The 22596-nt window shown below is 48.4% G+C and overlaps 1 protein-coding gene across 9 annotated transcripts in view; it reads left to right on the top strand.

The window, feature by feature from the left end:
• The window catches only part of EFCAB6 (EF-hand calcium binding domain 6), a 244332-nt gene that overhangs the window by 120625 nt on the left and 101111 nt on the right, over window positions 1-22596 (top strand). For all 9 annotated transcript variants that reach the window (XM_078449363.2, XM_078449359.2, XM_078449361.2 and 6 more), the window contains 4 exons: window positions 1152-1319; window positions 4726-4886; window positions 10253-10426; window positions 12014-12182. In XM_078449363.2, the coding sequence (XP_078305489.2) occupies window positions 1152-1319; window positions 4726-4886; window positions 10253-10426; window positions 12014-12182 (672 nt within the window). The remainder of the gene's footprint in view (window positions 1-1151; window positions 1320-4725; window positions 4887-10252; window positions 10427-12013; window positions 12183-22596) is intronic.

The raw sequence follows: 22596 nt of genomic DNA, 5'->3' as shown, positions 1-22596 counted from the left end.
CAGGCATACATTCCTCTAAATTATCTAATTTTCCCGGAGACAACCTTGTATCCTTTTCTGGCTTTGGACCCCAAAGTAACGGTTGACACTTGCACACCACTTTGTCACTTAGTAAGCCCCTCTGCCACGTTAATATTCACACTGTCTATGAGGAGGTAGGGGTTCTTTATTCCCCCTGTTTTTTTTCCGGTAAACAGTATCTCTTACTTTTGATACTTAATTTACTTATTGGTAATTTTTTATTCTGGCGGAAGAATTTGCCTCACAGTATTTTGCTGATAATATGTTTTCTTTATGCAGCATGGCTGAGATTTTTCTTGCTAAGTAATTGTCCATTTATGTAATTGATGAGGTTGGTGGTAGTGAAAATAAGCATCATTAATATTTTTAGTAAATCGGCAAGTTGTTAATTGAATTGCCGGGAAGTTGTGTGCCCTGTATGACGGAGCCACATAGCCCTCAGGTGGGGACAGGGTAGGAGGAACTGTCACCGCCAGCGCTCAGCCTGTCCTGGGGAGGGGATCAGCCTGTGCCTGCGAGATGGGTCTCCCTCCTCTCTTGGGGCCCTCTCCTGCCCGTGCCCTGACAGACAGCATTGTGGGAGCAGCCCCTGCAGGGTCCCAGCGTCCCCCGACCCCTGCCCCACCCCACACACTGCCCTTGGCTCCCAGTGTTACATAGTGACCACCAACTGAGGGATTATTGCTTCGTCATAATTCTCTTCGGCCAGAGCCCACTCTTTACTCAGTGATGTCATATATATATATATATATATATATATATATATATATATATATATATATACATACACACACACACACACACACACACATATACACACACAATGTGTGTATGTATATATATATACATACAATGTTTGATGTTATATATATGTTATATATATATGTTTATGTTATATATGTTATATATGTTATATATATAGAATGCTTTCCTTCCTTTTTCCTTTTTTAAAAAAAATGCCTTTTTAAAAAATATATATAACATTTAAAATATATATGTTACATATGTTGTATATATGTTACATATATATGATATATATATGTTATATACGTTATTGCATGTTATACAATGCTTTCCTTCCTTTTTCCTTTTTTAAAAAAAAATTCCCTTATATACATTCTCATGCTCAGAAACCCGGCGGACGAATAACAGGGGAAGAATTGCGACATATTCTAAATTGCGAGGCTGTAAAAATCAGCGATTCAGAATTCAAAGAACTAATGCAGACCCTTGACCCTGGGGGCACTGGATGGGTCAACGTCAACACGTTCATCCAACTGCTTGAAGAGAACGCTACGGTGAGTTTTACAACAACTCCATGTTTGATTTTCTCTTTATGGCAGGAAATTAAGTGTTTTTAGTGAAATATGGGATGCAGGTGAAATTGGTCTTAAATAAATGACTACACGTTTTTCAGCTGAGTTGATTTTCATTTTAAGGAAGAGTTAAGTGTTTGAGTTGTTTGATTTTAACTCTTGATGTCTAAACCTTATCCAAGGGTGATGTTTGACATTTTCTGGGAAGCCATCCTAGAATGAGGGCACCTAGGGGCGCCTGGGTGGCTCAGTCGGTTAAGCGTCCGACTTCGGCTCAGGTCACGATCTCGCGGTTCGCGGGTTCGAGCCCCGCGTCGGGCTCTGGGCTGATGGCTCAGAGCCTGGAGCCTGCTTCCGATTCTGTGTTTCCCTCTCTCTCTGCCCCTGCCCCGTTCACGCTGTGTCTCTCTCTGTCTCAAAAATAAATAAACGTTAAAAAAAAAAAAATCACTTTAGAATGAGGGCACCTATATATGCAGGATGTAACCTTCTTTTCACAGCGTGCCAGTGACACCCCTCCTGCAACCGCGTCTTACACGGTTTCCCATTTTAAACAGTAACTGTTTATTGCCTCTAGTGACCAATACTTGCTTTTTTTTTTTTTTTAATTTTTTAATGTTTATTTATTTTTGAGAGAGAGAGAGAGACAGAGCACGAGCGGAGGGAGGGGCAGAGAGAGAGGGAGACAGAATCTGAAACAGGCTCCAGACTCTGAGCTGTCAGCACAGAGCCCGACGAGCGGCTGGAACTCAGGAACCGTGAGATCGTGGCCTGAGCCGAAGCGAGACGCTTAACCGGCTGAGCCACCCAGGTGCCCCCAATACTTGCTTTTCCTTTGACCGAAAGGCTGACAGAATTTTATTATTAGAAATGTTGTTTTGTAATTTTAATAGCTATTAGCGCTTAAAAATTTTAAGAACTTTAAAAAATTAGATTAGTGTCAGGCAATGCTTGGATAGGCATTGAGAGATTCTTGTTGAAGTGTTTGTTATAGACTTCTTTTAGCAGGTGCAAATTAGCTTTTCATCAATATTACGATTTCCTGAGCACCCACCTTGTGCAAGGTGGTGACCGCATCCTAAACCAACGTCGTTTGGTCCTTCTTGAGTCCTAGTTCAAAAGTAAGTCCCAGGGCCCTCACACAGGAGAGAGTAATTGGGCCTTTTCCTGAACTCTGCTGTGCGGCTCCTGTGTTAGCTGCTGAGAATTGTGGCTTCTGACCATCACAGCAACCCCACGCACAGCATCTTTCTCGAAAAACAAAATAAGGGGGGGGGGGGTGCATCCAATTTCGTCTCAGGTCATGATCTCACGATTTGTGAGTTCAAGCACTGTGTGGGGCTCTGTGCCGACAGCTCGGAGGCTGGAGCCTGCTCGGATTCTGTGTCTCTCTCTCTCTCTCTGCCCCTCCTCTGCTCTCACTGTGTTTCTCTCGAAAATAAACATAAAAAATTAAAAACAAAACATGGACATGGAAACCATCTGCTCTCCACGTGGCAAGTGGCATGGTCTTTGCTTAATATGAACCACACCCATCAGCCTCCACGCTTAAAAGCCTCAGATGGGTGTCAGGGCTCCTAGGTAAAAGCTGAAGTTCCTACCCTGGTTGGTAAGGGGCCCACATGGTCCAGCCTTGCTGCCCAGCTCCCAGAAGCCTCATAGGCCACACTGGCTCGGGTCCTCGGGCGCCCCCAGGTCCCTCCTCCATTCTTGGGGTGCTGCAGCTCCTGCCAGGATTCCATCCATGCTGCTCTCCCCTGCTGGGGCATTCTGCAGGTCTTGGGGCACCGGTGCCTTCCCAGGGACCCTCTGTGGCACCTCTGGCAGCCACCGACCTCACACACCTGCCCAATCGTGGTGTCACAACTTTGTCATTATGTGGTCACGTCTCCACAAAGACAGAGGCCCATCGTGGCCACGGGGGCTAGCCCGGTGCCGGGCACACTCACAAAACAGTGCGGTGAGTGGATGAATGAACATATACGAACGAACCAGAAAAATTAGAAAACACAGGTACGCACATAGAAGGAAAAGAAAAACACCACTAATTCTAACGTTGAGGAGTTGTTACCCACTCACTGTTACCCTTTGTTGTATGTGCTTATGAACCTGTACACCCACACACACGTTGTTTTCAGCTTTGTTGCCGTTATTATCCAAAAGCTGCGCATATTTAATTTGTGCAATTTTATGAGTTAGATACATACTTCGATATATGATCTCTATTCTATTTTAAAATGAGATACTATAGGGGCACCTGGGTGGCTCAGTTGGTTAAGCATCCGCCTCTTGATTTCAGCTCAGGGCATGATCTCACGGTTCATGAGTTTGAGCCTCTGTGCTGACGGTGTGGAGCCTGCCTGGGATTCTCTCCCTCTCCTTCTCTCCCTGTCCTTCCCCCACTCACACACTTTCTCTCTCAAAATAAATAAATAAACTTAAAATAAAATAAAATGAAATGAGATCCTATAATTAATGACTTTTCAGTCCATGCTGTCCCTTATTAACATGCTGTTAACACTGTTCATAAAAATTCTGTATGATCTTAAAAGATACAGAGTAACGATTCCCTGTTGCAATCCAGGTGTTTGGTTTTTCCCCTTTTATAAATTTTGCTACAGTGAATATTGTGGTGCCTGCTTTTTTAACCACCCTATGAGTATTCTTTTAGTATAGATTTCTAGAAATGGCACTATTGGGTCAAAGGATACATTTTATTCTTTAAGTTAGCTTAATCATTTGAGAAGGGGAATATATGTGTAAAGTACAAAATGCAAAAGGTGCAAACGGGAACACGGTGACAGTCAAGTGTTTCTTCCACCTCTGTTCCCTCGCCACCCCCACAGGTGGTTGCTGCCGCCCCACGGCCTGTGGATTAGCAGACTGTCCACGATTATCCCGTGTCGATACTGGCAATAGGCCTCCTTTCTCATTTTTACTATTCTGAAAGGCAGAAATGCCATCCCATTTGGTGTTTTATGTTGCATTTACTTACTAGGTGATAGACTTCTTTTACGTTTATTGTACTTTTTTTTTTTTTTTTTTTTAAATAAGTTCAGGTCGAATGCTATTATCCCCATTTCCAGGTGGGGATTAGTGGGCAAACTCATTTGCTCACGAACTCAAAGTGAATTGGCGAATCAGGAGCAGGGCTGACAGTCCAAGTCTGTCTGCCTCCAAAGGTCCTCCTGCCTTTATGAGTGATGTGTGTTTATATACTTTTCTCTTTCCCAATTAGACAGGAAAACAAGTTGCAGACCCCAAAACGCCTCTCTTCCTGGCTTGGGATTCAGTAAGTAACACTTCCCACGTGGTCCCAGGGTGCCACCACCCCAGGTTACAAATGTGCCGCTTGGTAGATGTGTTTGTTTGCTTTTTTTTATGATAGGTGGAAGAGATCGTCCATGACTCAATTACTAGGAATCTACAAGCCTTCTATAAAATGCTACAGGCATATGACCTCGGAGACACAGGGCTCATTGGTCAAAATAATTTCAAGAAAATCATGCACATCTTCTGCCCCTTTTTAACAGCTGAGCGTTTACTGAAGTAAGTTTCTTGGTAACAAAATTAATCCGTGTTGTGTTTTCATCAAGCCCGTTTATAATCCTCAACCTTTTCCTACATATGTTTGCAGTAGCGATAGGGAGGACTGATAATAACTGCTGGTTACCGGGTGCTTACTAACGTAGGACACTGGTCGAGAGTTGGGCATGTGCTCTATGATTTAGTCCTCGCGACAACCACGGAAGGTGGCTGCTACTCCTTTTCGTGGGTAAGGAAGCCGAGGTCTGGAGAAGCCACGTAGCTATTCAGAGTCGTGTAGCCCGGAGGCTGTGTGCAGCCTCGTTCCTTCCCGGTCTCCGTGACTTCCCTGCTCTCAATCGTGACACCGTTTTTCCCTCCCGGGGCGTCTGGCTACGATCAGCCATCCTGTGGAGAGACGCCGGGATTGTGGTTCTATCTCACTTGAGTTTAAAACTTGCCTCGTGGTGGCTGAGTGAAGCTGGAGGGGGGCAGGGAACTTAAGAGAGGGAAGAGGGCCCCTGAGGGTCTCCTGCCCCTGTGTCTCGTTCACCCTGCCCACGGCTGCCCTTGGGGCGTGGGGCCCCTTGCCTCCCTCTCTGCAGTGACCTCGAGAACCTACGGCCCGAATCTTGCCATTCTGCAGGGGGTGGCGCTTCCCACATCACTACCCGAACGTCCCGCTGTCCGCTGAAGCTTGTTGCTGTAGGACTCGGAGCTGCATGACCTTAGAGACTGGTGCATGTGTCCTGCTGTGGACGGTGATCTGGGAGATTACTTTCGGTGGAAATCCAATAGAGGCGGGGGGAAGGAAGTTACTCTAATTCCCTTTCAGTCCTCTCGCGTGGAAAGTTTAAAATCTTGTATTTGTCGCTTTTGATTGCATTACATCGATTTCAGGTGACCCAAAACACAGTCGGTCTCCTGGTAGCTGTCGGCCGCTTGAGTCTCCTCTCTGTGAACATTCCTGTTTCCTGACCCGTTTTCCCTGGGGTTGGTTTTTGTAGGAAAAGAAGGGTTTACGGGAAAAGGGTGAGGCCAAGGCTTTCCCGAGCAGGAGGGGCTCGCAGAGCTCAGTGTTTGCGTTCATCTGAGTTTATTGGACGTTTGCAGAAAGGCCGGTTTGCTGGAGGGTGGGAAACATGGGAAAGGGGAGAGACAGGTGGCAGCAAGTCCAGAGAAGATTCTAGAGGGAGCTCAGGGGGGACTGGGTGGGGCCCGGGCAGGGGAAGAAGCGAGTGTGCAGAGGAGTGGAGGCACATTGGGCGGCTGGCGAGTCACGTGGGGCTGTCGGGGCAGGAAGTTATACAGGGAGGAACAGCAGGGCTGCTGCCGAGGGCCAGGCAGGAATGACCCAGCCCCACCAGGGGACGGGTCAGCCGGCAGGGCGTCTTGACAGGTCATCTGGTTCCCTAGCAGCATCTTAGAATCATCTGGAGAGCTCTGAAACCCCCAGTGCCCATGCCCTGTCCAGGGCACCGTTATATTGAAGCCCCCACTGGCTCTCACGTGCAGCCGTGGTGGACAAGCACAGCCCAGGGGTCAGGTGACAATTTCCGATTTGTGCTTTGCAAGGATTACCGTGGAGAAAGCGCAGGGCGAGAGGAGGACGGGTGGGTGACGCGGCGGTGGCGGTGGCACCGCAGAGGGGCGGCTGCAGGTGGTAAGCTTGACAGAAGGATGAGACCCGGTGACTGGACGTGGAGGTGGACGGGGCGGGGGAGGGGGGCCCGATGCCGGCCGGAGGCAGTGTCGTCGGCCAGTTAGGAAACACGGAGTGACACTCCAGAAGGAGACTCCCAGAGGGTGTGGGTGCACAGAGCGGCCTGGGCTGCAGCACGGTTCTGGAGTCTTCCTTGCACGGACGGCCTGAGCATCTGTTCGGCAGGGGTTCATCTGGGAGCACATAGCAGACCGTCCGAGGTGAGAGGATGCGGGTAGGACCTGGCGGAATACCACCCACTCACCAGTGACCTGGCTGGCACAGCCAGCAAGGGAGGCGGAGAATTCTGGTCAGGGTGACGGTCCAGAGCCTGTGGTGTGGGTTGCTCAGGGAGCAGGAGGAAGTCTGGGGGTCAGGGGGCACGCGGGACCGAAGCACGGGGTGAGCACTCACACAGAGTGGCTGTTGCCTTAGCAGACTAGGCCTCAGGAGGGAAGCACGACCCGTGGGGCTGGAAGGGGCGAGGTGGACCCAGCACGTGCAGTGAGCTTGCAAGGAGGGTGGAGAATGCAGCGTTGAGAAGTGATTGACTCCCGAAGCTCCAGTACCCGGGGTGGAACAGCGTCCGCGTGTGGTCAGGGCTTAGTAAGTGTTGAGTGAAGGATGAAAGGAAGGAAGGGAGGGAGGAAAGAAGAAAAGGGGGAAAGAAGGGAGGAAGGGAGGGCGGCAGGGAGGAAGGAAGAAAGGGGGAAGGAGGGAGGGAGGGGGGAAGGGAGGGAGGGAGGAGGAAAGAAGAAAAGGAGGGAAGAAGGGAGGAAGGGAGGGAGGAAGGAAGAGGGAAGGAAGAAGGGAAGAGGAAAGAAGAAAAGGAGGGAAGAAGGGAGGGAGGGAGGAAGGGGGAAGGGAGGAAGGAAGAAAGAAAAATAAATAAGCTGGGGCACCTGGGTGTCTCAGTCAGTTGAGCCTCTGACTCTTGATTTCAGCTCAGGTCATGATCCCAGGGTCATAGGATTGAGCCCCACATCTGGGCTTAAGATTCCCTCTCCCTCTCCCTCTCCCTCTCCCTCTCCCTCTCCCTCTCCCTCTCCCTCTCCCTCTCCCTCTCCGTCTCTCCCTCTGTCCCTCTCCTAGCTCTCTGTCTCTCAAATTAAAAAAAAAAAAAGAAAGAAGGAAAGAAAGAAAGAATGAATGAATGAAATCCAGTGGATCGGTCATGCAGATAGTTGGGTCTTCGAGATGGGAGTGCGTCTGATCCATTCTCCAGTCTCCAGTCACAACTACAGATCTGTTCATGCTAATCCCTGCTTAAAACACTTGCATCCTGTCGCTGTTAGGAAGACATCCAGACGCTTTTAAGAATGACTTCCCAGGCCCCTCATGATCGTCGCACCCCCAGAGCCCGGGCTCTGCAGCCAGACTGCCTGGGTTCACATCCCTGCTCAGCCCTGAACTAGCTGTGCACTTGGGCAAGTTCCTTAACCTCTCTGAGCCTCGATTTCCTTGCTCAGACGTTACTTAGGAGAATGTGGTAAGGGTCAAGGGAGATCCTAGACGCAGAGCCCTCCATCCAGCGCTGAACTTAAGAAACGTTTACTTCCGCTGCTCTCCATCCAGCCCGGACTGAGCTGCTTTCTGTTTCCTGAAAACACGCAGCTCTCTCACGTCTGGGCTTCTAGATGGCCTCTTCCCTCAGTTCCAAATGCCTACTTTCCCGGCCGCTTGGCCCCATGAGGTGCGGACTGTTTTGTCTGTTCACAGTTGTAGCTGTGACGCTTAGCACGGTGTCATTTACCTGGCCGCATAAATATTTCTCGAAGCAGTTCTATCCATGGCCGGAGCTTCCTGAACCGAGGATGGCCTCCAAGCTCGTGCGGTGCCCCTGGTTGTGTGTAAAGCATCATCGTGATAATCGCGATGCTGTTATTACAGCTGCTGTTTCTTGAGCGCATGCACACGTCCGTGTAGTGCTAGGAGCCTTCTATGGATCGTGTTACTTAATGCTTATAGTAGTCCTCTGAGGTAGGTGCATTTTATAGACGAGGAAACTGAGGCGTAGAAAAGGTGATGTGCCCCAGGTCGGCGATTCTCTACCCTCTGATAGGCTTAAAAGTTCTTGAGGGCCTCAGAGTTTTTGTTATGTGGAATGGATCTCTCAGTATGACTGTATTAGAAATTCAGACTGAGACCTTTGGAAAACGTTATTGCAGAAGATCAACGTGTATTTCCCCGTTGCGTTTCCCTGTAGGCTCCGGAGAAACCTGGGGGTTTCAAAATAATGACATATTGGGTGATGAGGAGGGTACAGAGATTAGAGCAGGTGTAGGCACAGGTAGCTGGTAATGAGCTGGTAAAAGGCTGTCAAGAAACTAAGCTAACCTCTGAAAACTCCCTCTAGCTCCTCATTTATACCCGAAACATTCGTACAGCCTTTGAAAACGTTAGAGGACACAACCTGCCTGACCACACATTCTGGCGCTTGTCACACGTCATGTGGCCTCGGATAAACCCACTGTGCACGAGAGGCGCGGGGTAGTGCTTGTATGAAAATAGTTCGGATCCCTCCCCCCCCCGCTTGCCCTGGAAGTGCCCACCCACCACACCTCCTGCCTGCTGCCCCCAGTCATGGGACTGTTAAGTCCAGAGCTGATATTCAAGCCCAGGGAGGCAGATTCCAGGGCCCGCACCCGGAGTCACTGCGCTCTGTTGCCTTTTGTATTTTAACAAATACGTGGAATATTGTTTTGGTCTCTAGGCTTTACCAAGCTTGCCACAATGAGCATGTACAACTTTTATGATTAGAAAAATATTAACAACTAAAATGTGGGGGGGAGAAAAGTAGTCCTTGCCCTATTGGTGGGTTCCTACATTTTTCTAAAATATTTACCTATGCCAAATTTCCACTATAGGTACTTCCATGATTCCACACCAGAACTTGCAATTTAAAAAAATTATTCTTTTTGTATGTGTTATATCTTTATTGCAGCATTCTTCACAAACTATAAACTGCGCGTATTTAGATGATACAGGTCGAGGACCTCCATCATGTGCATATATCTATGAAGCCTTCACAAGCCATCAGTCAAGATATCGAACATTTCCATCCCTCCCCCGCCCCGCCCTGCAAAGCTTCCTCATGCCCTTCTGTGAGTCATCTCTTCTGCGGCCCTAGCAACCTCTGATCTGCGTTCCATCACTGCACATGACTTTGAATTCTCTAGGGTTGTATATAAACGAAAGCATGTGGGATGCTCTCCTTTTGGTCAGGCCCTGTTCCCCAAGCATCATGATTCTGAGATTCATTCACGTTGTTACGTGCATGTGCAGCTGGTCTCTTTTTATTGCTGAGTAGTATTCCATTCCTTCCCACAGCTTGTGGAGCCGCTCATATGGGGGACATTTGGGTTGTTTCCAGTGTTTGGCTCCTGCATATAAAGCTGAATAGATTGTACAGGTCTTTCTATTGACGTACATCTCTATTTCTCTTGGGTAGACACCCGAGGGCAGAGGGGCTGGTTCCTCTGGATGAGTATGTATTTAAGGTGTGTATGCGAGGTGTACGTTCAAGGTGTATGTGCCAGGTGAGTGTTCAAGGTGTCTCCCAGAATGGTCGCACCATTTTGTACCTCACCAGCCACAGGGATTCCCATCCTCGTCAGCACTGGGTAGGGTCGGTCTTTTTCATTTCCGCCATCCTAATGGGTGTGTTCTCATTATTTTAAAAATTCAGACTCTGCAGTAGGTTTCAGGATACCACTTCAGGAAGAATCCTTTACAAGAAACTTTTGGCACGCGTCGGAATTAGCGGCCCACCCACCATCTCTCCAGCTCTTGTTCCGAAGGATCAAGTGTTCAGTGAACATTTTCATGAAGGGGAACAGCAGCAGCCAGACCTTCCTGAGAGGTAAAACGGAACAAAAGGAAGGCGCGTATCAAAACCACAGTGTCTGTTGGAGGGGAGGTGGTTCGTAAATACTCATTAACTAAACGCATGTCTTCGTATTTTATTACTTAAATGAGAAAAGTGGCAAACCATACATACAGCGAGTAGAGTCAGGGGAGTTGAGAGCAAGCAGAGATCTTAGGGATTAGTGGGTTGACCTATTAGTTCTGGAAATGAAAGCATTTAGGTCTGCAAGGTCTGGGGACTGACCTCAGGTTACTCGCAAACTTAGTGGCCACCCTGGGTCAAGAACCCAGGACCTTCAACTCCCAGAGAACCTGTCTGCCACACAACCATTACATGCCTGCGTTCACATTTGTTCTTTTCCAGAAACTTAGACCTCTTACGACTGTTTAATATTTATGGTAAAATATACCCATTAAACCAGTTAACGTTTTCTGACATGAATGATAGAATTATTCAAATGATCACCAAATTGAATTGTAACAATAAAACATGCTTAGCAATCTATTAAACATCGGACTGATGAATATTCTAGCCCTTCCTCATTTTGAAAAATATAGGTTTAGTCTAATGAAAAGATACTATTTTAACTTGCTGGTTCATAGCTTATAATAAATCCACAAGGAAAGTTAAAACGTAGACCTATTCAGCAGACTTCGCTCTGTCATTTCCCTTTAAAAAGTTCTTAAGTATAGAGCAGTGGGAATATTTTAATGCTGTGCTAATGAAATTTGAATATCTAGACATTTCAGCGGTAGCTTTATAAATGGGCAGAAGGATGGTATTTTAAGGGAAAGGTTAAATAGTCTGTGACAAGATATGTCTGCCTCCTAAAACCAATGGAAGAAGTAGTGATAATTATGTGTTTTATAAAATGTGGGCATTCCCGGAGAGCTCTTCAAAGCTGATGGAAGCAGCAGGAGAGGAGAAGTCCTTTCTCCAAGAGAAAGGCTCAGCTCTTCCCCTTCCCCGACTCCAGTGGGGTCCCAGAGACTTCTGGAGAGCTGAAGAATTCATTATCCTCAACTGCACACTCTCTCCCCCACATAGCACGTGGCATAAAATCTGGATTTGATAAATCCAGTTGACTGTATAAATCAACTTGAAATAATTGCAAACTTCTCTTCCTTCCCATGGCTGTTTGATGACTTTTTGGACCTGGCTGTCTCTAAATGGCCTATTTAATTTAAAGCTTTGTAAAGGGCTGTGACTTTTCATCTCCCGACTTCACACAAATATTTACTTTCCCCCCCCATGTCGGCCAGTCACATGCCCTATTGAGCCAGCTCAAAGCCCAGTTGAGAACCTTAGCACAAGGATAACAATTTCCTGGAGCTCCCTGCTCCGGCCTGTGGCCACATACTCGCCACACGGGAAGAGTTTTCACCTGACACAGTGCTGCGGACCTCTCTGGAACCCACAAGCCATGGGCGGGTAAGAAGTTCCCCAGCCACTCCATCTATCTGAGAATCTGGTTCCTTGTTTGTGAGAAGGGGCTGGTAGGCCTCCTGTTGCCTTGGGTTGAATCGAAATTGGGTGAGGTCTGTAGGAAGCACTCTGCTAAATTCCCGATTGTGATTTTAGAACCAAGCCCACTGGGGACAAAAGCACCCTGACCAAGAAAATGACTAAGGAGGAAGTGATCGAAAAACTCAAAAGATGCATACAGCAGCAGGACCCAGCATTCCAAAAAATATTTCCTGACTCCAGCAAGGAGCCGGATGGCAAAATTAACGTGCATGACTTCAAGAAGGTAGGGGAATGGGTTTCTCTGTGTTTCTGGGTTTTCTTTTGCTCCTGGAGAGGTTCATACGAACAGGCTTTAAAGAGTAGGCCTTACATTTTCAGTGAGGGTTCATTCCCTTACCGGCAAAGCGCATTCATTTCTAGGCATCGTTCAACAACGTGAAAGGATTCTTTTGGCCAAAAATGTCCTTGGCAACTTCCTTCAGAGGATACGTATGGATGTGGCTAGTTTGGGATATTTAAACTTTCGAACAAAGCATTCACTGAAGTGTCGCTCCGGACGGCTGCGGGGTGCCTGGCTCTATGCGTTGCGCGTGGAGCTCATCCTGGGGCAGAACGGCGGTGCTGGGAACAAAAACTTCTCAGGCCCCTTCCCTGCCAGCGAGGAGTTTGGTGATGCTGTGGTCACAGAGCTGGGGTTTGTGCCTCGAGAAAGTGAAAAAAAAAAAAAAAAAATCTGGCAGGAAAAGCTGGGAAGCTCAGAGTGCTGATTTGCATGCGCTTGTGGGAGCTGGAAGGTTCTGCCAGAAAGGACTCAGCTTGAAGGGTTCTGCACAGACTTCTCAGGAATTAATTTCAATGATTGCTTAAAATTCCTGTTACGACCCCTCCAGCTAATCATCTCCAGCTATTTTTAAGAAAAGCATTGCAGTTAATATGTAGCAGTGTCTGTGTGGACAAATTTAGAAGAAGGCAATGAAATGTATTTCCAAGAAGAGAATAATTATATCAGTAGCTACTATTTATCTGCCTGGGGGTGGGCTGGGCAGCTACTGAAACAGCCCAGACCTCCCGCCACCCCCCCAAGACTGGATGATGTGCAGACATGGGGCATGGTGAGGGGGACAGATTCAAGAAATATTTGGGGAGAATGGGTAATGGATAAGAAAGAGGCAAATGGGCAAGGATAGTTCCTCAATCTCTGGTTTGAGGGACCGGCTGGCTGATAATCAGTCATCGGTAACTCCGGCGAGCGGGACGGATGGTGGTATGTGGGTGTGAATCACCTGATGCTCCCAGGGTGCCTTGTCCTAGACTCCTTTGTCCCCAAGTCCCCTGGCACAGTCCCGACCCCTCACGCCCCACAGTCTAGAACGACCGTAGTGCTCAATGCTCTCGACTATGGAGTCGGTTCACAGGTTCACAGGAGACCAGGAACCCACCAGGCTGCCGCTGGTTGTTCAGAGGGACGGTGCTTCCCTTAGAGAAGGGCGGTGGGTGGCGGCAGAGCGGGGACGCCCGCCCAGACCGCAGACCCCCCCGCACAGCTCTTTCCACTGCTCGCCCGAGAACAGGCCACTAAGCTCAGCGGCGGGTTCTTCCATCCCAGGGCTTCTGCACCATTGCTAGGCCAGCGACCCCCTTGCGGGCACCTCTAGTTCGCATCCCGGAGCACCGTCCTAAAACTTCAGTCTCTGCTCCCCGCCTGCCCGCTGGACTTCTTCACGCGGGCGTCTAGAGACGCCCGTGTTCTCGCCAAGGCCGTTCTGCTGGCAGCCTGGCCATACTCAAGGACGACCTCTTCCCAGTTGCCGGGGGCTCCAGTCTGGGGTCTTCCTGACTCTCCTCTTTGTCTCACACCCACCGCCGGTGCATGAACAGAGCCAACGGGCTTTGTGTGTTCTCAACCCAGCAGCCAGAGTCACACTCCAACAGGTCCGACAGAAGGGGCCACTCCTGCTCGGAACCCTCCCACGGCCCCCCACCTCGCTCGCATACAAACCAGAGTCCTCACACGGCCTAGAGGCTCCCGCGCCGCCCAGCCCCTCATTATCTCTCTGATTTCCACTCTTCCCGCCCTCCCCGCTGCTCACTTCGCTCCGGCCACGCCAGCCTCCTCCTCTCCCGCAGACCGCTCCGCCTTGGCACGGGCTGTCCCCTCCACCTGGAGGACTGTCATTCCTATGGCAAATACAACCTGCTCTCCCACCTCGATCTCCTTTACCCCATCTTTCTTCTCGCGATGTTACCACCCACTACCACACATCTTGTGCTTAGAACCCTTCCGTTCATTCCTTCGCTCTGCTGTTTGCTCGATTTCCTCCATTAAAACGTATGCTCCGAAGGTAGACATTTTTGTGTCTTTGGGACAGTGATGCATCCCAGATGCTTGGCGTGAAGCAGGGCCCTACATTTACTGAATGAGTGGATGGGCTTGAAGAGTAACTATAGAGTCCCCAGGGGAGCCCAGGACGGACGCCGATTGGGGACGGAGGGAGACGGGTGTGTCGAAAGCCCATCAGGATTTCTAGGCATGAGGCTGGCTCCCACACCGCCCGTGGCGATGCCCAAGCCCACCCAAGCCCCCTCCTCCGCCCCCTGAGTTTCCGTGTGTTCTTGCTGACCTTGAGGGGCACCTACTAGAACACTTGTTCTTTTGCCTGCTTCCTGGCAGTGCCTGAGTGCCTCTCCTTCTCCCTCTCGGATCTCCTGGCTTCCCCAAGACTCCCCTGCCTCCTGAAGGTGTGCCCACGGTGAGGCGACAGGGAAGGAGAAACCACAAAAGGACAGGGCCAACATGCCGGGAGAAAAGTTGATGGGTGTTTTAACGACCAGTTCGCTGTGAACCCGATGAGGCAGATTATCGGCTGATGTCCCCCCTGGTGACTTGTGGGGTTTAACCTTTGGGAAGCATCCTGTCGTTGACCAGCCTTTTAGCCCAAAGATCAACAACCATGGGGTGATTTTAAACAGTCCACCTGGGACCTAGGTTTGAACTTCAAAAGCTAATAACTTCAAAGCATTATGTAAATATAAGCTCCATTGTTAATCAAAGAGCTTGTTTCTAGATCAAGGCGCTTCTCCTACCAGGGAGGTTGGAGCTGGAGAAATGGTCTTACACCACAGAAAGAAACAAGAGTTTAGATTAGACATAATGCAGGGCATCTGGACATCGAAGGCTTGGGAATGTCGAACTTCAGTGGTAACGGTAAGGAAACCTTTGGAATCGACTCCTCTGAGGTCTTCAAGGATAAATGACAATAGCAAGTGTGTAATCGTAGTAACAGCAGTAATAGCTGCGATGACAATGACGGCCGCCCCTGGAAAGTGACCATGCTGAGCGTGCTCATCACCACGGCCACCAGAGGTCCAGCCCCTCCTGTGCGCCCACATTGCGCCCTGTTGCTTCGCGCATCTGATCCCTAATCCTCACAGAGACGCTGTGGGGTGGACGTGACACTGTGCCCGTTCCGCAGGTTGAGGGGACCGAAGCTCGGAGTTAGGACAGCGGCTCAGCGTTGTTCAGCTGGTAAGCCGTTCGGGCACTTGGACTGGAATCCACGTCAGTCTCTCTCAGCCTCAGACCCTTGCCGGGTGGGTTTGCTGGGTGTAAGGTGGCGTTGCTGGATATAATTGCTGGCAGCTTTGAGGTTGTATCTGGCCTCAGGATTTTGGAAGACGAACATTCATTTTACTAACAGTGTTCTGCAATTTCTTCCTATCATTTTGGTCATGGGTATGCAGTGTTCTTGCCCTCCTTTCCCCCCAGATCTGTACCGCCCCAATTAGTTTGATGCGGTGGTTGCCGATTTTTCATCCCAGAGGACTTGGGAGTGAGGCTCTCAGTCACATGCACCTGCTTGCCCAATTATGCCTGCATGCGGTTGTTCATAATTTGAACGTAGGCAGCGCTTAGCCTTGGTCCAGATGCCTTGTCCTCTACATGAGAAATGCTGATTATTTATTCTCACCAGCCATTGCCTAACCAGTGGCCGGCCGTACAGGTTCAGCGAGCGAAAGGTGTAATAGAATCTCCAAGCGGGTGGGAACTTAGGGGTCACCAAATCCTGGGAGCCCCTGTGTTGTCATTGCTGGGAACACCGTTTCACGTTTCACCACCTCGGTCAGGAAGATTTTGTCTACAGTAGGATTCATTTGTTAACTAATAGCCTGTCTCCCCCTCTTTTTTCTCTCTTTAATATAAAAGATTTCAGAGTTTCTGGAGAGCGAGGTGACCAGCAACAGCACACGGAGTCGACAGTCCTGCCAGAGGCAGAGCTGTGGGGGTCTTAATGACCTCGGTGTGCTTTCTGTGGTTAAATGGGTCGTTTCCTCTGGGGACGGTGGGGGGGCTATTCTTTCTGGAACGCCACTAGATCTGGTCTGGGCACGTTGCACCCGACGTTAAACCATCTCTCACGGCAGCCCTGAAGGCGTATCTGTCTCCCAGGAAATGCCCCTCTCCCTGATCATTGTCTGCTTTGGCTGCTGTACCGCATGGCCTGTGACTTTCTCACACTTCGTAACGTGTCGTTTTATTTAGATGACAAGTTGAGAACCGGCAGTGGTGCAGGAAAACTGGCATTGAACTCCAGGGTGATCTACAACCTTTATATTCCCTCTCTGGGTGCTTTTCTTTTCTTCTTGCCCTCTCCTGCACATGCTGAGTTAGCAGAAAAACCCCAAAACCGTGTCTTATGTAAGAGAGGTGGTTACTTTTCCGTCATGTAACAGGGGGCCCAGATGCTATCTGGACAGGCCAGGGTATCAGCTCTGCAGGGTCTCAGAGGTCCAGGCCGCTTCTAGCTTTCTCCTCTTTCAGCCTCCTGCCCGTGCATGGAACACAGCTGCTGGAGCACCAGCCATCACACACACCTCTCAACCATAAAGAAGAGGCAGGTGAAGGCAAAAGGCTTGAGCCACACAAGTCTGCCTGCCTGCCTGCCTGCCTTCCTTCCTTCCTTCCTTCCTTCCTTCCTTTTTTTTTCTTTTTCTTTTCTTTTCTTTTTCTTTTCTTTCTCTTTCTTTCTTTCTTCCTTTCTCTCTCTCTTTCTTTCTTCCTCTCTTTCTCTCTTCCTTCCTCCCTCCCTCCCTTCCTCCCTTCCTCTCTTTCTCTCTTCCTTCCTCCCTCCCCCCCTTCCTCCCTTCCTCTCTTTCTCTCTCTCTCTTCCTTCCTTCCTTCCTCCCTCCCTTCCTCTCTTTCTCTCTCTCTCTTTCTTCCTTCCTTCCTCCCTTCCTCTCTTTCTCTCTCTCCCTCCCTCCCTTCCTTCCTTCCTTCCTCCCTTCCTCTCTTTCTCTCTCTCCCTCCCTTCCTTCCTTCCTTCCTCCCTCCCTTCCTCTCTTTCTCTCTCTCCCTCCCTTCCTTTCTTCCTGCCTTCCTTCCTTCCTCCCTTCCTCTCTTTCTCTTTCTCTTCCTTCCTTCCTCTTTCTCTCTCTCTTCCTTCCTTCCTTCCTTCCTTCCTTCCTCCCTTCCTCTCTTTCTCTCTCTCTCTTTCTTCCTTCCTTCCTCCCTTCCTCTCTTTCTCTCTCTCTCTCCCTTCCTTCCTTCCTTCCTTCCTTCCTCCCTTCCTCCCTTCCTCCCTTCCTCCCTTCCTCCCTTCCTCTCTTTCTCTCTCTCTTCCTTCCTTCCTTCCTTCCTTCCTTCCTCCCTTCCTCTCTTTCTCTCTCTCTCTCCCTTCCTTCCTCCCTTCCTCTCTTTCTCTCTCTCTTCCTTCCTTCCTTCCTTCCTTCCTTCCTTCCTTCCTCTCTTTCCCTCTTTCTTTCTTCACTCTCTTGGAAGCTTCTCTCAGCAGCTTCATCTTATGGACCAGGCTGTGTTATGCAGAGGACTTATAGGCAGATATATGTGATTTTTTGCTGGGTACATAACTACCTTTAGAAAAAGCAAGGTTCCGTTCCTAAGGGAGAAGGAGAGAGTATACATCGGGCAGGCGAACATAATGGTCTCTGCCATCGTTTCTCTCGGTAAACATTTCGAGGCTGCCTGCTCACACTTGGTATGGGACTAAACCCCATGGGGATGCGGAAAAGGCAGGGGTTTCGTTGCTTGGGGCCAGGGACCCATGGGGAACATGAAATGACAAAACATCCAAGGACACGTGAGTCGACATTAGTCTAATTGTGTAATTAGACTAATGGAGCTGTTCCATCCATCAGGAATTTGAGGGCAGCTTTACAATTACAGTTCCCTGTAATTGGCTGTTCCTGACGGGACATTGTTACTCTTCGTCCACAGTAAATACACTGTATGTTGTTCGGTTCACTGTTCTCCTTAGTCCCATCCCCGGAGTCCCAGCTGAGGCCTCTGGAGACAGACGTAGGGCTGCAGAGCTCACCAGCAAGCCTACACAGCCCCTGAGGCCTATATTAGCAAAGCGAGAGTCTGTAGCAGCCGCCCCGCACCCCGAGCGCCCCAGATTCTTGCTGCCTATGCCTTCTGGCTTCTCACCTGCCTTACTTAGGAGGAGGTGAGCTCTCCTTCCAGCAGAGCACCCCACGCCCTTTGGGTGCTGGTCAGACTCACGTGTCCGGGAACTGGCCCCTTGCCACCCCTAACCATCACTTCCTAATCACACAGCCTTTCCCACTTGGGGGTCAGGGGCCTGAATATAAACCAAGCTTCACAAACACCATCGAGCCTCGCAAGGGCCTCGGGTGTGGATGAGCAAATTAAACGAGTATGGTGACTCGTGGAGAAGTCGATTTTGTTTTCAAGTTGAGTATTAAATATTTTCCTTTGTCTGGTTTTAAACCTTCCATTGGGAGCATACGACTCCGGTAAATAAAACAGATATGTAAAAGCTCTTGGTTGTATATTACGGTCAGTTTCGTGAGGGGGAAAAGCAAAAATAAGGGAACAATAACAAGGACAAACATAGAATGAATTCTTGCCATTTTCGACCACATGGATGTATCCCGGGGGCATTATGCTCAGTGAAGTAAGTCAGACAAAGACCAATACCATGTGATTTCACTTACATGTGGAATCTAAAAAACAAAACAAAGGAACAAGCAAAAGAAAGGAAGAGACTCATAGGTACGGGAAAGTGTGGGTTCCCGGAGGTGGGAAGGCCTGGTGACATAGGTGAAGGGGGATAGGTGATATAGGTGACGTAGGTGAAGGGGATTACGAGCTCCAGACTTCCAGTTATAAAATACATAAGTCATGGGGATGTTATGTACAGCATAGGGAATACAGTCAATAATACTGTAATAACTTTGCATGGTGACAGGTGGTAGCTAAACTTATCGCAGGGATCATTTTGTAACGTATAAAAACATTGAATCACTATGATGTATACCGAAAACTAATAGGATATTGTATGTCAATCATACTTTGGTTTTAAAAAGTTTAGGGGCGCCTGGGTGGCTCAGTCGGTTGAGCATCCGACTTCGGCTCAGGTCGTGATCTCATGGTTCTTGGGTTCAAGTCCTACATCTGGCTCTGTGCTGACAGCTCAGAGCCTTGAGCTTGCTTCAGATTCTGTGTCTCCCTCTCTCTCTGCCCGTTCCTACTCAAGCTCTGTCTCTGTCTCTCAAAGACAAATAAACATTGAAGAAAATTTTTAATAAATAAATAAGAAGTTATAAAAGGGCAAACTGAAGCTGTTATAGTAAGAGACACAGATACACCCACAGAGTCAGAGACCCTGAGAGCTGATCTCTATGGGGTCATCTCCCCACATGTGCCCCTTTAAGGGTATTGCTGCTAAAGGCTTCTGATATCACGTTGCATTGTGACTGTTGCGCGGACAGAGAGAAGTTCTCGATGCTCGATCTGCCGGCCCAGTCAGATTCAGTGCACGGAGCCCAGGCTGTCTGTCCTTGTTGGGGGAGAGGGGGCTCATGACTCAGGTAAGAAAACGCTTGGGGAGGAGCAGAGGAAGTGCCGTGCTCTTGAGGAGCGGTGGCAGGGGTAGGGTGAGTAGACCTGGTTCTTTAGCTTTGCTCCAAACAGCTTCCCAACGGTGCCCGTGTTTTAAGGGGTGACAGCTGTGTGTTCAGAGTCCCTCACATGCTCGCTTTCGCTGTACCACGCCCAGCGCACCATCATCACAAGTCTGTATTTCTCCACCTTCTGGCAGCGGCTGCCCTGCCAGAGGCCACAGCTGGATTCTTTCAGCATCTGGCTGCGCCCAAACTGGCCGGATCCTCCAGGGCAGGAGCCGTTCGTTCGTTGCAGACGCCCAGTGTTCAACAGACCACGCCTCCCGGGCTTCCGTTTTGCCACGTGTTCTCAGGGCCTGGCTCCCTGGAGGGCCTTGGTCTCCTAAATCCCGCAGTGTGGGGACTTGCATGCAGGTCCGGAGCTGGGCGCTAGTCTGGAAAGGGAACCCGGTCAGGGTGTCTGCTAGGGCACTAGGAATTACTCCATCCCACCCTGAAGCGGTTGGAGCCTGTCAGTTTTGTTAGTCTTCCCAAAGTAACAACCTCGTACTGTCATTCTTTTCTCATGTATTTGTTCTGTATTTGTTTATTTCTGCTGTGAGGTCAATGATCTTTTTTTCCCTTCTCCTTCATTGGGATTTAATTTGCTTTTCTTTTTCTCGTTGCTTGAGATAGAATGTGAAATCATTGCTTTTTAGCCTTCATTTCCCTCGCGTATGAATTGTTGGCTACACATTGCCCTCTAGGTACAGGCTTAGCTGCATCCACAAGTTTGGGTATACCATTCATTGTCATTCAGTTTAAAATATGTTATAGCTTCCCTTGTGATTTCTTCTTCTTCCAACGGTTTATTTAAGGAGTGTGTTGTTTAGGGACGCCTGAGTGGCTCTTGTCAGTTGAGTGTCCAACTTCAGCTCAGGTCATGATCTCACAGTTACGGGTTTGAGCCCTGAGTCAGGCTTTGCACCGACAGTACAGAACCTGCTTAGGATTCTCACTCTCCCTCTCTCTCTGCCCCTTCCCTGTGCACACGCGCTCGCTCTCTCTCTCTCTCTCTCTCTCTCTCAAAAATGAGCATTAAAAAAGTGTATTGTTTAATTTCCACACAGTTGGGATTTTCTAATTTACCTTTTATTACTGACTTTATTTTATTATTTATTTATTAAAAAAAATTTTTTTTAATGCTTATTTATTTTTGAGACAGAGAGAAACAGAGCATGAATGGCAAGGATCAGAGAGAGGGAGACACAGAATCCCAAGCAGGCTCCAGGCTCTCAGCTGTCAGCACAGTGCCCAACGTGGGGCTCAAACTCACAGACCATGAGATCATGACCTGAGCCGAAGTCGGAGGCTCAACCGACTGAGCCACCCAGGTGCCCCTATTACTGATTCTAAAGTCAATTCCATTGTGATCAGAGAATAAATTCTAAAGCCTAAATGACTTCAGCCAATCCTTTGAGATATATCGAGGCTTGTATTAGGACCCAACACGTAGACAATTTTGGTAAATGTTCCATACGTCCATGAAAAGAATGTGTACTCCATTGTGGTCCTTCAGTTTTCTAAGTATGTCAATTAGGTTGATTTCATTAATTGTGTTTCAGACCTTCTGTATCCTTATCAAATTGTTGCCTGCTCATTCCATCAGCTGTTGTGAGAAGTATGTTAAAGTCACTCATCTCATTTTGGATTTGTCTAGTGAGCTCCTTCTTTATTCTGTTGATTTTTACTTTATTCAGTTGACACTAAATTACTGGGTACACATAGATTTAGAATTGCTGCACCTTCCTGTGAATTATCTCCCTTATCATTATGACATGACTCTTGATACAGAGCAATGCAACTTGCCTTCAAGGCTATTTTTGTCTGATAATGATATAGTTACTTTGACTTTCTTTTGATGCATGTTTGCACAATGTAAGCTTTTCTGCCCTTTCAATTCAAATGTTCTGGGTGCCTAATTTATGTATTTATTTTTTTTATTTAAAAAAATTTTTTTTTAACGTTTATTTATTTTTGAGACAGAGAGAGACAGAGCATGAACGGGGGAGGGGCAGAGAGAGAGGGAGACACAGGATCCGAAGCAGGCTCCAGGCTCTGAGCCATCAGCCCAGAGCCCGACGTGGGGCTCGAACTCACGGACCGCGAGATCGTGACCTGAGCTGAAGTTGGACGCTTAACCGACTGAGCCACCCAGGCGCCCCTCTGGGTGCCTAATTTAAAGTAAGTCTCTTGTGGTACCTGGCTGCCTCAGTCGGTGCAATGTGTGACTCTTAATCTCAGGGTTGTAAGTTTGAGCCCCACGTTGGGTATAGAGATTACTTAAAAATAAAATCTTTTTAAAAAAAGAAATAAAAGTAAGTCTCTTATAGGCAGCATATAGTTGATATTTTAGAAGATGTGGTGTGACAGTCTTCTATTTCAAGTATCCTGCCTGTTTTATATTTACTTACTGATATTGTTGGTTTTATGTCTATCATCTGAGTTTTTTTTTTTTCTATTTGACCAGCTGTCTCATGGAGCTTCTTACCTTTTTTGAAGAGTATTCAGCTATTTCTTTTAGTCCATTTCCCCCTCTGTTAGCTTATTGGTGAGAACATTCTTCTGTCATTCAGACAGAGGCTACACCAGTAATTTCAACATGCATCCTTATCTTATAGTTTGTGGTTAACTATAGGTTATTATGTTTACCACCTCCCTAACAATGCTGGATTTCAAAATGCTTTAATTTCAGGGTGCCTGGGTGGCTCCGTCAGTTAAGCATCCAGCTCTTGGTTTCGGCTCAGGTCATAATCTCATGGCTTCGTGGGTTC

This window comes from Panthera onca, chromosome B4 (assembly GCF_046562875.1).
Source record: "Panthera onca isolate mPanOnc1 chromosome B4, mPanOnc1 haplotype 2, whole genome shotgun sequence".
NCBI lineage: Eukaryota > Metazoa > Chordata > Mammalia > Carnivora > Felidae > Panthera > Panthera onca.
This window is presented reverse-complemented; position numbering and strand designations above follow the sequence as displayed.